The sequence below is a fragment of the Schistocerca piceifrons genome, chromosome 2 (genome assembly GCF_021461385.2).
Source record: "Schistocerca piceifrons isolate TAMUIC-IGC-003096 chromosome 2, iqSchPice1.1, whole genome shotgun sequence".
Classification (NCBI taxonomy): Eukaryota; Metazoa; Arthropoda; class Insecta; order Orthoptera; family Acrididae; genus Schistocerca; species Schistocerca piceifrons.
This window is the reverse complement of record NC_060139.1, coordinates 252,805,558-252,821,223: the sequence shown is the minus strand read 5'-3', so window position 1 is coordinate 252,821,223 and position 15,666 is coordinate 252,805,558. Positions and strand designations below refer to the sequence as shown.

The 15,666-nt window shown below is 39.2% G+C and overlaps 1 protein-coding gene across 1 annotated transcript in view; it reads right to left on the bottom strand.

The window, feature by feature from the left end:
• Positions 1-15,666, bottom strand: part of LOC124777139 (exostosin-3) — a 150,544-nt gene that overhangs the window by 63,800 nt on the left and 71,078 nt on the right. The window contains exon 6 of the mRNA XM_047252433.1: positions 3,565-3,780. Within this exon, the coding sequence (XP_047108389.1) occupies positions 3,565-3,780 (216 nt within the window). The remainder of the gene's footprint in view (positions 1-3,564; positions 3,781-15,666) is intronic.

Here is a 15,666-nt window from a genome sequence, read left to right as displayed (position 1 = left end):
CCTCAACAAACATTTTGTAATGCAAACATATTCACATTTTTTTGTGCTGAAAGTGAGAAGCAGGTAGACAGTGCAGTGACGATGGAAGAGAGAGAAGAGTGTGACGGAGGGTGAGAAAGACAGAGGAGACAGTGACGGTGGGAAAGAGAAAGTGGCAGTGAAAAAGAAAGAGATGGTTCAAGACAATAGCAGTGGAAGCCCAAGAGAGAGGAAAGTTCACAATCGGGAAACTGGAAAACACATTTGGGATAAAATTTTTAACTTGTAGATAAAGTGGAAAAAATAAGTTGTACTCCTGAGATTATTTTAGGGTCGTAAGTTGGACTCAGTGTCAGTGGGAAAGGAGGATGAAAGGAGCCAGCATAAAGGAAGAGAGGAGACAGTGGCAATGGGATATACTGTTGATAAACGGGAGAAAATGGAGACAGTGGTAGAATGTTCTGTGTTAAAAGAACACCAATATGTCTGCACGTCAAAACTCTGGTGAGGACTTGGAATGATGATTGAGGCAGCTGGTTCCTATTTTTCTATCAGTGTCTTTTAAAAAGGGATAGATTTGTCTTAGGAGCATTTCCCCACTTGTAACAATCATGTTCTTATCAAATAAACGACTTTGGCCTCTGGGAGGCAAACCAAATCAGAGCTCAAATTTCCTGTGTAAAAACCCCACCACATGCGTGTGCACGCACCCACATACGAGAGAGAGAGGGAGAGAGAGAGAGAGAGAGAGAGAGAGAGAGAGAGAGAGAGAGAGAGAGAGAGGGGTCAGTCTAAGGTAAATCTATGCTAATAACAAATCTGCAAAACCATCATGTCCGTGCGCCTTGTCTTTGACAGGCATATCTCCAAGAGTACTACACAAATTTTCATGGGGTTTTTGCAGGTAACTTGAGCACAGTTTGGGGCACAGTGTAGGCTTTAGTTCATCAAAATCTAATCACAGAGGAAAAAGATATTGTGATTTAAAGTTTTAGCAAAACTTTGTCTTTCTGTTTGTCTGTCTGTATGATCATGCTAATCTCCAAAACTAGTAGATGGGTTTTCACTGCTAACTTCAGGGTAGCTATGGGCACCATGTAGGCTATATTTCATAAAAAAATTGCATCATGGAAAAAAGATATTCATAAATATTATATTATAAAAAGGTATGTATGTATGTATACTCCACATATCCTCAAAAACCAATGGACCGATTTCAACCAAATTTGGTAAACAAATCACTTACTGTCTGGAAAGTATCATTGTGGGGGTAAGAACAACCTACCTACCACAGGGGTGGGGCTGGGTGTGGGTGAAAGAGAAGTGTAGATTGTAACGCACAAATACCCGTATTTTATGCATCCAGTATTTGAGAACGAGAGCACTTAGTGACCAGCAACGAACTTTACACACAATTTTGAACCTTTACAAATTTTTTTTCACTAACGCCCCCCCCCCCCCCAAAAAAAAAAAAAAATGACGAAAAGAATAAAGTTCGTAACTTACTGCATTTTCATTGTTCATTTTCACATCTACATCTACATACATACTCCGCAATCCACCATACGGTGCGTGGTGGAGGGTACCTCGTACGACAACTAGCATCTTCTCTCTCAGGCATGAAGTTTTTAATTTATTACTTCTTTACTACTAACTGTATTCATGACACATTTCACAGTGTTCAGATGTACCACTGAACACAACTGCAAAATTACATGTATGTATGACACGTAGTTCAAAATGTACGATGTCATAAACACTGACGTGTGTGAAAAACTGCTGCATCATGCATGATTAAATATATTATTAGTAACCTGCTGAACCAGTTTTGATGAAATTTGTTAAGGAGACAGCTTGAACCCTGAGGAAGAACATAGGCTGCTTAAGAAAATGTGTAGTACAAGATACCTACTGATTTCAAAAATATTACTCAAACTACAGAAAAATACTTGCTATTTGAGAAAGGTATTTGCTCTTTGACTTTTGAACTTTATCAAAATTGTGAAAATACCATACTTGATTGATATGCACTACATGATACAATTCAAAGTAATGAATACAATGGTTATACAATCTTCAGTGTGTTTAATCCATACTTCCACATTGTTTCATAATATACACACCGCATAATTCACAGCTACTATGGGTGCTATCCAGTATTTGAGAACGAGAGCACTTAGTGAACTGCAACAAACTTTACACGAATTTCAAACCTTTATGAAACTTTTTCTTGCTGATAAATTCCACAAAAAATGAAAAAAGTTTATTGCTTACTACATTTTTGCTGTTCAACCAGATCCAACCAAAACCAAAACATACCAAATCAAATAGCATGACCTTAGGAGAGTACACCTAATCTATCAGTTGTCCATAAGTACTGTCCAATTTTTCTATGACGACATGACCATTATCAACCCAAAAAGAACAGTCTTCATATTATCCAGCTAATTATGAAACACTGCGGCAGGCAAATGAACCACTGATCATTTCATTAGGATGGTCACAAATCAAATTCTTTTGACATATCACTCTTTCTCATTACCCAATGACAATATACAATTTTCGGAGACAGTTATCAAAGTTACTCACCATGCCATTTATAAAACTGTCGATAGTGATGTTCTATCACACTTCTTTTTCCACATTATACATGTAGAGCAAGTGTACTGAAATCAATTTACTATGAACAATCCAATCACATACCTGGTCAGATATTCTGTGGGCAAATATTCTGTTTGATAGATTAAGAGTATGGAGCGGTATTAAGTGCTTTCCCAAAACTAGTAAATACATTATCAATATCTGCTCCACTAACTATTAAAACCGCAATGTATGTGCCAACACACTCAGTTTCCAACTGTCATAATTTGTATGAGATCAAGAATTATACAGACACTTTAGAGCTCTATTTTTCATAGACAAAACTGTTCAGATATCAAGCGAGACAGTAAAAAGCAAATACAAACATGACAAAAACTGATAAGTTGGCATAATTTAGATATCAAATGAGACAGTAAAGAGCATATACAAATATGAGAAAAACTGATAAGTTGGCACAATTTTCAGCAAAACCCTCTGATAATTTTCATTGTGACAGCTTGGTATTAAAAATTAATGTGCTCTGTAGCAATATTATAAAACTGAAATGAGATGTATAACATCACACAATCACAACCTCTTTCATCCTGCAAAACTATTACAGAGGAGAGGAACAAAAACTATCAGAGTGTTATTGGAACTTAGGAACCATTTTCCACAGGAGAAATTAGCACTTTTTCTGCAGAGGAGAAACATGCAGTAGCCATGGGTATATCAAAATGGGAGAAAACATTCTGCAAAAAATGTTGTAGTAAACATCAAAAGGTTATAAGTAATGCTGTTTTAGATTGAATATTCCTATTTTCCACATTTTCACCTCAAATTTTAGAGACTTCAGCAGACAACAGATACTTTTCCTCCTAAGTGTGATAATTGTCACAACACAAACACTCCACAATACGAAATGAGTGTGTGTTTAATTTACAGTTCATGAATGTTTTTAGATTTTTACAGCATTAGAGGATTACAAATACATCTATTACTTACAATGAAAGAAGCATTGAACACACTAGGTGATGGTTCTTCCAGTACTGGCACTGGAGGAATTCCTAATCTTGTCCGCAACAGTGCAATCACTGTGTCCACTGTCGCTTGCACAGATGACAAATAGCGTTCCCACAACATACGGCCTTGGCGACGCATAGCCAACAAATCTGGATCACCCACAGCACGTATCAGGAAATGAAGTTCTGTGACACGTGCCTATGAAATAATTAACAAATGATGTATAACCTTAACTACCCTTTACACACAAATACAAAGGCATAAATAATTCACTTTGTGATACTTCAAAGAGACAAACTGTAATTTAAGATAACACAAAAATAAAACCTGTTCTAACGTCTTTTACTGCCATCTACTGTCACACTAAATTTCACAATGGTCACTGGTTTCAATAAGTTATACGCCATGTTCCACACAAAACCAGTGCACTACACGTACTGGTTAATCATCTCTGATCAAACTGTTAGTGACGTGTAAACACTGTCTCAAAAGTTGGCTACACTGTGTTTTATCAGAAAGTTGAATGCAGTTGTGTGTTCATGTGTCAGTTTTTGTTGTGAGAAACTCATACTGTTTAGCTGTTACAGAAACGGGACAGTTTGCATTAGAACAGCAAATTGATATTGTGGAGTGTTCCACCAAGGAATGTAAAGAAATGTTTCAAGTCAAGTACCCTGGTAAGAAACTCCCCATGACCAGCACTATTCATGACCTGTACAAGAAATGGAGGACTGTAGGATACGTTCAGAATATGCTGATGAATAGGAAACCCCTGAAAACTACAGACAGAGTTTGCAAAGACATTATGACAAGTCCCTGCAAGTCGGTAAGGAGATTGTTGTAGCAGGTTGGTGTATCTTTTATCAGGTCATCATGTACTAAAAGATATGAAATTAAAAACCTATCTTCTAAGTGTGGTGCACAAGTTTAAATCTGAGGATCAGAAATAATGGTTCATTATCGTAACTCACTGTTAACATCAATTGCTAGCAGTTACTTGGACTTGCCTTAATTCATGTCAGGCGAAGCCTGGTTTCATTTTCAGGTTATGTAAACTCCCAGAATTGCATGTACTGGTCGCAGGACAACCCATATATTCTGCATGAAGAACCTCTCCACTCAGGGAAGAGATAGGTGCTTGGTGTGCATTGTCCGGCATGTGCATTACTGGTCCCATATTTTTCAATGAAACCTTAAATAGTACCAGATATCTAGAGATCTTTGACTCTTTCCACACACAATTAACAAATTCAGAGAATCTGTACGCAGTACTCTACATCTACATCTACATCTACGTGATTACTCTGCTATTCACAATAAAGTGTCTGGCAGAGGGTTCAATGAAACACCTTCAAGCTGTCTCTCTACCGTTCCACTCTCGAACGCTGTGCGGGAAAAACCAGCACTTAAATTTTTCTGCGCGAGCCCTGATTTCTCTTATTTTATCGTGATATCATTTCTCCCTATGTAGGTGGGTGCCAACAAAATGTTTTTGCAATCGGAGGAGAAAACTGGTGATTGAAATTTCATGAGAAGATCCCATCATAATGAAAAATACCTTTGTTTTAATGATTGCTACTCCAATTTACATATCATGTCTGTGGCACTATCTCCCCTATTTCGTGATAATACAAAACGAGCTGCCCTTCTTTGTACTTTTTTGATGTCATCCGTCAGTCCCACCTGATGCAGATCCCACACTGCACAGCAATACTCCAGAATAGTGCGAACAGGCGTGGTGTAAGCAGTCTCTTTAGTAGACCTGTTGCACCTTCTAAGTGTTCTGCCAATGAATTTCAGTCTTTGGTTTGCTCTAGCCACAACACTATCTACGTGATTGTTCCAATTTAGGTTATTTGTAATTGTAATCCCTAAGTATTTAGTTGAATTTACAGCCTTCAGATTTGTGTGACTTATCGCGCAATCAAAATTTAGTGGAATCTTTTAGTACTCATGTGGATAACTTCACACTTTTCTTTATTCAGGGTTAATTGCCACTTTTCGCACCATACAGATATCTTATCTAAATCATTTTGCAATTTGTTTTGGTCATCCGCAAAAAACCCAAGACAGCTACTAAGATAGTCTCCTACATCACTAATATAGATCAGGGACAACAGAGGGCCTATAACACTTCCTTGGGAAACGCCAGATATTACTTCTGTTTTACTCGATGAATTTCTGTCTATTACTACGAACTGTGACCTTCCTGACAGGAAATCACAAATCCAGTTGCACAACTGAGGCGATATTCCATAGGCATGCAGTTTGGTTAGAAGAACAGTGTCTAAAGCCTTCTGAAAATCAAAAAATATGGAATCCATCTGACATCCCCTGTCGATAGCACTCATTACTTCATTAGTATATAGAGCTAGTTGTGTTTCATAAGAACGATATTTTCTGAATCCGCACTGACTGTGTGTCAATAAATTGTTTTCTTTGAGGTACTTCATAATTTTCGAATACAATATATGTTACTAAACCCTTCTGCAAATCAACATTAGTGATATGGGCCTGTAATTCAACGGAATACTCCTACTTCCCCTTTTGGGTATTGGTGTGACTTGAGCAATTTTGCAGTCTGTAGGTATGCATCTTTCTGTGAGCGAGTGGTTGTGTATAATTGCTAAATATGGAGCTATTGTATCAGCATACTCTGAGAGGAGCCTGCCTGGTATACAATTTGGAACGGAAGCCTTGCCTTTATTAAGTGATTTAAGCTGCTTCGTGACACCAAGGATATCTATTTCTATATTTCTCATTTTGGCAGTTGTTCTTGATTTGAATTCAGGAATATTTACTTCGTCTTCTTTGGTGAAGGAGTTTCAGAAAACCGTGTTTAATAACTCTGCTTTAGTGGCACTGTCATCAGTGACTTCACCATTCTTATTGTGCAGTGAAGGTATTGATTGCATCTTGCCATTGGTGTACTTTATGTATGACCAGAATCTTTTTGGCTTTTCTGCCAGATATCGGGACAGAGTTTTGTTATGGAAATTATGAAGTACGCACTATATTCTGAACTTCAGTAAAACTTTGCCAGTCTTGAAGCTTTTGCGTTCTTTTAAATTTAGCATGCTTTTTTCGCTGCTTCTGTAACAGCTATTTGACCCGTTTTGTGTACCATGGGGGATCAGAAACATCACTTAGTAATTTATGTGGTATACATCCCTCAATTGCTGTTGATACTATCTCTCTGAAATCTTTCCACAACTTTTCTATGCTTACATTATCAGATCGGAAGGAGTGAAGACTGTCTCTTAAAACGGCACTAAAAGCATTTTTATCAACTTTTTTTTATACTTTGCTTTTTTTTTTATGGTGGTAGATGTTACAGCATTCAGCCTAGCAGCAACTGACTTATCATTGCTAATCCCTGTATTCATCACGATACTCACTATTTGTCCAGAATTATTTGTTGCTAAGAGGTCAAGTTTGCTTTTGTAAACGTTTACACTTCGAGTGGGCTCATGAACTAACTGTTCAAAATAATTTTCTGAGAAAGCATTCAGTACAATTTTGGATGACATTTTATGCCTGCCACCGGCTTTAAACGTACTATTTTTCCAGCATATCGAGCGTAGATTGAAGCCACCACCGACTATAACTGTATGAGTGGGATACCTATGTGAAATGAGACTAAAGTTTTCTTTGAACTGTTCAGCAACTATTTCTTCAAAGTCTGGGGGGTCGGTAAAACGATCCAATTAATAGTTTAGGCCGATTGTCAAGTATAACTTTTACCCATACTGCTTCGCAGGAACTATCTACTTCAATTTCAGTACAAGGCAAACTACTTCTGACAGCAACAAATACTCCACCACCAACTGTATTTAATCTACCCTTTCTGAACACTGTTAGAGTGTTTGACAAAATTTTGGCTGAGCTTATTTCCGGCTTTAGCCAGCTTTCTGTACCTATAACTCTTTGAGCTTCAGTGCTTTCTATTAGGGCTTGGAGCCATGGTTCTTTCCCAACACAGCTACAACAATTTACAACTACAATACTGATCATTTCTACAACTACCTTACTGTGTTTTACCTGCCCCCATTTAGACAGATGCCCTTTCTGTGGTTCCCCGAGACCCTCCAACCTAAAAAACTGCCTAGTCCCTTCCACACAGGCCCTGCTACCCATGTAGCCACCTCCTGTGTGTAGTGTACTCCTGACCTATTAAGCGGAACCCGGAAACCCACCACCTGATGCCACAAGTCAAGGAATCTGCAGCCTAAACGGTCACAAAACCGCCTGAGCCTCTGATTCAGACCCTCCACTCAGCTCTGCACCAAAGGACCACAGTCCGTTCTATCAATGATGCTGCAGATGGTGAGCTCTGCCTTAATCTCGCAAGCAAGACTGGCAGTCTTTACCATTTCCACTAGCTGCCCGAAACCAGAGAGAATCTCCTCCGATCCAAAGCGACATGTCATTGATACCGAATTGAGACACCACCTGCAGTTGGCTGCATCCTGTTCTCTTTATGGCTTCCGGAAGCACCCTTTCCACATCCGGAATGACTCTCCCACGGTATGAACACGGAGCACACACTGGCTTCCTTCCCCACCTTGGCAGCCATATTCCAAAGGGGGCCCATTACGTGCCTGAAGTTGGAGCTCTCAACTACCAGCAAGTCCACCCTCTGTGAATGCCCAGACCTTGTAGGCTGAGAAGCTTCCTCTGGAACAGGGTAGACGACTGCACCCGGCACAGAGAAATCGTCAGCCACAGGTAACGCCTGAAATCCGTTCGTCAAACAAACCGGGGAGGCGTTACAATCAACCCCTTGGAAAGTTTTTCGCTGGCTGCCAGACTTTGGAATGATCTCCCACTCGACCACAGGTGAGGGATCAACCTCAGTGCAGGCAGTACCCGGGGCAGCCACAGCAGTGGACCAATCGCAGGACACATGGGACATGCTTGATGTCCCTCGCATCCTCGCATCCGACCCCCACAGGGACGCCCCTTGGCAGCACCCTCATGCTGTGTGATGGAAGCCAACGCAGCCTGAAGGTGTAAGTGAAGGTTCGTCAACTCCGCACGCATCTGTTACCAGCAACACTAGTTCCTATCCATTACTGCAGTTGCTCCTGGTTGAAGCTTGTAAAAATATGTAACAAATGAACAGTGTACTCATCTTATTAGCAGTAGGAACACAAGGGGCTCTGTCTCTGATGGTATATCCGACACTGAGCTATATTAACCAAAGCAAACAAAAGCCTGTACGATATGAGGGTCGATATAAGGTTCGACAGCAATGGCGGTCCTGTATGCTACACTATTATTAAAATAAAAGCTTGTGCCTAGTAAACATTGGAGCATGCAAGAAGTTACAAAAATAATTGAGTAACTGCACAAGTATCTGTAAATAAGTTGCTCCTGTTGGAAGCTCATAAAAATATGTAACAAACGAATGGTGTACTCATCTTATTAGCAGCAGGAACACGAGGTGCTCTGTCTCTGACGGTCTTTCCAACAAGATGGAGCAACTGCTCACATATCCAACCAAAGTATGGGCCCCCGAGATACATGGAGTTAACATCGTACAATTTTTATTTATGGGTCGCATTCAAAAGTCAAGTGTATGCTGACAATCCTCGTACAACAGACAATCTTATACAAAACATTACTAGAGAAACTGAATTAACAACATGACATCACACACAAAGTCATTTATGCCTGGGTGCCCTTGGTCACAACCTCCAGCACCTTTTACAAACAGGTAACTGTGTGTGTGTGTGTGTGTGTGTGTGTGTGTGTGTGCGTGCTATTCATTTTTAGTTAGTTTATTTTAACCTGAATCTCGGGCGTGAAGCATGCCGGTTTTATGTGGAACACCCTGTAGAACATCTTCAGATGTACAAGGGTAAGGAAAAAGGGTGTGCATTGGGGACACAGAGGACTATTCATGCGGCTGCACACAGCACTGTTGTGATTGGCATCTAGCAATCATACTGTAATTATAAGAGCAGTATTTCACAACTAAGAGACCATATTCAGGTATATGACTGTGAACAGTGATGTAAATTCAAAGACACATATTATGTAAATATGGCAGACAGAACAGCAAAAAGTAGTTTTATTTGTAGGTGGTATAGATTAAGATGCATCTCATGAGGCAGTGATCATTCATTTGGCAACTTTCTCTGTTATATCTGTTCAAGATGGATTGCATTAGTTGGCATTATCTACTGATGATTGTAAACCCGGCCAGAAGTTTTATGAATGATGACAATAACCAACAAAAACTTGGAAACAAAATTATTTTGTATTTTGACAATATTATGAAAAGGGTAGATTGCTACTCATCATATAGCAAAGATGCTGATTCCTAGCTCGTCATTATTCCATCCTGGATTTTTCATTGTTTTATTTTGTATTACTGAGTCATACCATTGTCAAGGGTATCATGAAGAAAACAACTGAGATTTAACATACCACTGAGAGTGAAAGATCCCTAGAGATGGAGCATAAGCTTAGGTTGAGAAGAGTGAGGAAGGAAATTGGTCGTGTCCTTTTCCAAGGACCCATCCAAGTATTTTCCTAAAAATAACAATATCATTCCCTACTTGGTTGGAAAACTAAATAAACAAGCTTTATCTCATGCAAGCAGCATAATGCATTTTCTTAGTGAAAGTGGCCAATAGAGCTTGTGATCAGTATTCACTGGATGACACTGCAGTCATCATCAGCTTTATGTGTGAGAAACAAAGGCAAAGAAATTGGAGGATGGAAGAGGTATCATAAGTTTTTTTAATATATTTAATGTATAAGTGAAGATTCAAAAGAGCTGGGAAGAAGAAAGTAGCAGTAGCAGTAGTAGTAGTAGTAGTAGTAGTAGTAATGACTGTTATTATTATTATTATTATTATTATTATTATTATTATTTGAAGTACTGACTTAATGATAAGGGTTTATACAAGAAGGTATCACTCAGTTAAACAATGGAAAGTCTCAGATGGAATAACAACAATATGAAAAGGATGGATTTCTATTCACTCTTCTGTCTGAAAGCTTAAATGCCTAGCAGTCTTTTCACTGTGCCAGCCTGCAACTTAGCATCTGCTCTATGATGTGACTAGTAATCTATCCTTTCCACATTGTTGTTCACCAAGAAACTGACAAATCGTTCTGCAAGTGTTCAGTGTAACTGCATTCTGCAGTTGCCAACTAAGCACAAGGTGCTGCTGTAGGTTCTTTAAGCTCTTTATAGTTCATTTTCAGACAGTTCCGGTGTCAGACATTATCAAAGGTACAACATGTACTCATTTCTGTTTGCATATGGTTTCTATCTCGACTGCAAAATTCCTGTATTTGGTCACATTCTCAATGCAGGTGGTGTAAGGTACAGCAATCTCTGTGAGGAAAGTGACTCACTCAGCTTTGTCAATCACTGTTATGCCAGCTGAATTTCAATGTATAGTTTTATTGATCATTGTGGTTCCAGTAAATATTGAAACTTTTCATCTTATATAACAGTAAGAGGATCTTATATGTACTTTGGAAGAAATACTTTCATTAACTGAACCTGCTATTTTAGGCTTCTGGTGAATTCTTTGGCAATCTCATCTAGGCTTTTGAATATACAATGTGGGCTTGGATTTTATATCCAGATGTAAATCAAGATATCTCATTTTGATCGCAGTACCTCCTGTAGCCATCATATATGCCTTGCTCTTTCAGTATATATTTCAGTTAATTCATCACAATGAACAAATCTCTTATTGCTCTCAAAACAATTTGTCAGTAACAATTTGTTTGCAGACTTAGACAGGGATTACAGATGAAATAAAGTAACTCCTACATCTTACATCTCAGCTAAACTTAGGTATGAGTAAATCTTGAACTTTCTAACTTTATTATATATGATAAGTTCTAAGTTTTGGTGTAAGCAGAAGAGAAAAGTAGAACACACTTTTCAGAGACATTCAGTGTGATCTCAGAACTGAGAGTTGAAACAGAAAAAATCTGTTAACTACTTTGCAGGTAACCCTTTGGTTGACATAGTGCTATTTAATTATTAACACTGATAGATGAGATTAAAGATACAGATCATAAGTTGCTATTCAGATGTTCTGCCAACTGGAGTTCCTTTGTTTTCTAGCCACATATTCACATGTATGTAGGACTCGACATGAGAAAGCAATACCAAACTGACATGGTAGTTACAGTGAAAATATGGCATCTGGGAGGCAGAGAAATGCCATAATGTCAAAGAAGGAAAACATTTTACAATTGACATGTCAGATGCAAAACAGGAAGAAAACATTACATTTTCCATACAACATGAAGAAAACTAGCAGGCAGTACTGCAAAAGCTAATATAATACTCCATAAAATTTACATTTTCTGAAAGAGTCCTGATAATTTAAGATTCATTTAGTTATGCAAAAAGAAAGCTAATACTTATCAACATAACAGAGAGAGAGCATTTTAGGTTGTAGTCTTCAGTCCAGCGACTGGTTTGATACACTTCTTCATCTCCAAGTAACTACTGCAACCTACATCCTTATGAATCTGCTCAGTGTATTCATCCCTTGGTCTCCCTCTACGATTTTTACCCTCCACACTGCCCTCCAGTACTAAATTGGTGATCCCTTGAGGCCTCAGAACGTGTCCTACCAACCGATCCCTTCTCCTAGTCTAGTTGTGCCACAAACTCCTCTTCTCCCCAATTAGATTCAGTAACTCCTCATTAGTTACGTGATCTACCCATCTTCGTCCATGTTCCACTTCCACACATGGCTACACTCCATACAAATATTTTCAAAAAAGACTTCCTGACACTTAAATCTATACTCAATGTCAACACATTTCTCTTCTTCAGAAATGCTTTCCTTGCCATAGCCAGTCTAAATTTTAGATCCTCTCTACTTCGAGCATTGTCAGTTATTTTGCTCCCCAAGTAGCAAAGCTCATCTACTACTTTAAGTGTCACACTTCCTAACCTAAGTCTCTCAGCATCACCTGATTTAATTCAACTACTTTCTATTATCCTTGTTTTGCTTTTGTTGATGTTCATCTTATATCCTCCTTTCAAGACACTGTCCATTCCGTTCAACTGCTCTTCCAAGTCCATTGCTGTCTCTGACAGAACTACAATGTCATCAGCAAACCTCAAAGTTTTTATTTCTTCTCCACGGATTTTGATTCCTACTCTATATATTTTTTTTTTTTTTTACTACTTTCTCAATATACAGATTGAATAACATCTGGGATAGGCTACAGCCTTGTCTCACTCCCTTTTCAAATACTGCTTCCCTTTCATGCCCCTCAACTCTTATGGACCCCCATAGTTGGTTTCTGTGCAAATTGTAAATAGCCTTTCACTCCCTGTATTTGACCCCTGCCACCTTCAGAATTTGAAAGAGTATTCCAGTCAACATTGTCAAAAGCCTTGCCAAAGTCTACAAATGCTCGAAATGTAGGTTTGCCTTTCCTTAATCTACTTTCTAAGATAAGTTGCAGGGTCAGTTTTGCCTCATGTGTCCCAACATTTCTATGGAATCCAAACCGATCTTTCCGGAGGTTGGCTTCTACCAATTTCTGCATTCGTCTGTAAAGAATTTGTGTTAGTATTTTGCAGCTGTGACTTATTAAACTGATAGTTCAGTAATTTTCACACCTGTCAACACCTGCTTTTTTTGGGATTGGAATTATTATATTCTTCTTGAAGTCTAAGGGTATTTCGCCTGTCTCATACATCTTACTCACCAGATGGTAGAGTTTTGTCAGGACTGGCTCTCCCAAGGCCATCAGTAGTTCTAAGAGAATGTTGTCTACTCCTAGGGCCCTGTTTCGTCTTACGTCTTTCAGTGCTCTGTCAAATTCTCTATGCAGTATCATATCTCCCATTTCATCTTAGTCTATGTCCTATTCCATTTCCATAATATCGCCCTCAAGTACATCATCCTTGTATAGACCCTCTACATATGCCTTCCACCTTTCTGCTTACCCTTCTTTGCTTAGAACTGGTTTTCCATCTGAGCTCTTGATATTCATGCAAGTGGTTCTCTTTTCTCCAATTGTGTCTTTAATTTTCCTGTAAGCAGCATCTATCTTTTCCCTAGTGATACATATTTATACATCCTTACATTTGTCCTCCCCCCCATGAACCATGGACCTTGCCGTTGGTGGGGAGGCTTGCGTGCCTCAGCGATACAGATAGCCGCACCATAGGTACAACCACAACGGAGGGGTATCTGTTGAGAGGCCAGACAAACGTGTGGTTCCTGAAGAGGGGCAGCAGCCTTTTCAGTAGTTGCAAGGGTAACAGTCTGGATGATTGACTGATCTGGCCTTGTAACAATAACCAAAACGGCTTTGCTGTGCTGGTACTGCGAACGGCTGAAAGCAAGGGGAAATTACGGCCGTAATTTTTCCCGAGGGCATGCAGCTTTACTGTATGATTAAATGATGATGGCGTCCTCTTGGGTAAAATATTCCGGAGGTAAAATAGTCCCCCATTCGGATCTCCGGGCGGGGACTACTCAAGAGGATGTCGTTATCAGGAGAAAGAAAACTGGCGTTCTACGGATCGGAGCGTGGAATGTCAGATCCCTTAATCGGACAGGTAGGTTAGAAAATTTAAAAAGGGAAATGGATAGGTTAAAGTTAGATATAGTGGGAATTAGTGAAGTTCGGTGGCAGGAGGAACAAGACTTCTGGTCAGGTGACTACAGGGTTATAAACACAAAGTCCAATAGGGGTAATGCAGGAGTAGGTTTAATAATGAATAGGAAAATAGGAATGCGGGTAAGCTACTACAAACAGCATAGTGAACGCATTATTGTGGCCAAGATAGATACGAAGCCCACACCTACTACAGTTGTACAAGTTTATATGCCAACTAGCTCTGCAGATGACGAAGAAATTGAAGAAATGTATGATGAAATAAAAGAAATTATTCAGATAGTGAAGGGAGACGAAAATTTAATAGTCATGGGTGACTGGAATTCGAGTGCAGGAAAAGGGAGAGAAGGAAACGTAGTAGGTGAATATGGATTGGGGCTAAGAAATGAAAGAGGAAGCCGCCTGATAGAATTTTGCACAGAGCACAACTTAATCATAGCTAACACTTGGTTTAAGAATCATGATAGAAGGTTGTATACATGGAAGAACCCTGGAGATACTAAAAGGTATCAGATAGATTATATAATGGTAAGACAGAGATTTAGGAACCAGGTTTTAAATTGTAAGACGTTTCCAGGGGCAGATGTGAACTCTGACCACAATCTATTGGTTATGACCTGTAGATTAAAACTGAAGAAACTGCAAAAAGGTGGGAATTTAAGGAGATGGGACCTGGATAAACTGAAAGAACCAGAGGTTGTACAGAGTTTCAGGGAAAGCATAAGGGAACAATTGATAGGAATGGGGGAAAGAAATACAGTAGAAGAAGAATGGGTAGCTCTGAGGGATGAAGTAGTGAAGGCAGCAGACGATCAAGTAGGTAAAAAGAAGAGGGTTAGTAGAAATCCTTGGGTAACAGAAGAAATATTGAATTTAATTGATGAAAGGAGAAAATATAAAAATGCAGTAAATGAAGCAGGCAAAGAGGAATACAAACGTCTCAAAAATGAGATCGACAGGAAGTGCAAAATGGCTAAGCAGGGATGGCTAGAGGACAAATGTAAGGATGTGGAGGCTTATCTCACTAGGGGTAAGATAGATACTGCCTACAGGAAAATTAAAGAGACCTTTGGAGATAAGAGAACCACATGTATGAACATCAAGAGCTCAGATGGAAACCCAGTTCTAAGCAAAGAAGGGAAAGCAGAAAGGTGGAAGGAGTATATAGAGGGTCTATACAAGGGCGATGCACTTGAGGACAATTTTATGGAAATGGAAGAGGATGTAGATGAAGATGAAATGGGAGATACGATACTGCGTGAAGAGTTTGACAGAGCACTGAAGGACCTGAGTCGAAACAAGGCCCCCGGAGTAGACAACATTCCATTGGAACTACTGACGGCCTTGGGAGAGCCAGTCCTGACAAAACTCTACCATCTGGTGAGCAAGATGTATGAAACAGGCGAAATACCCTCAGACTTCAAGAAGAATATAATAATTCCAATCCCAAAGAAA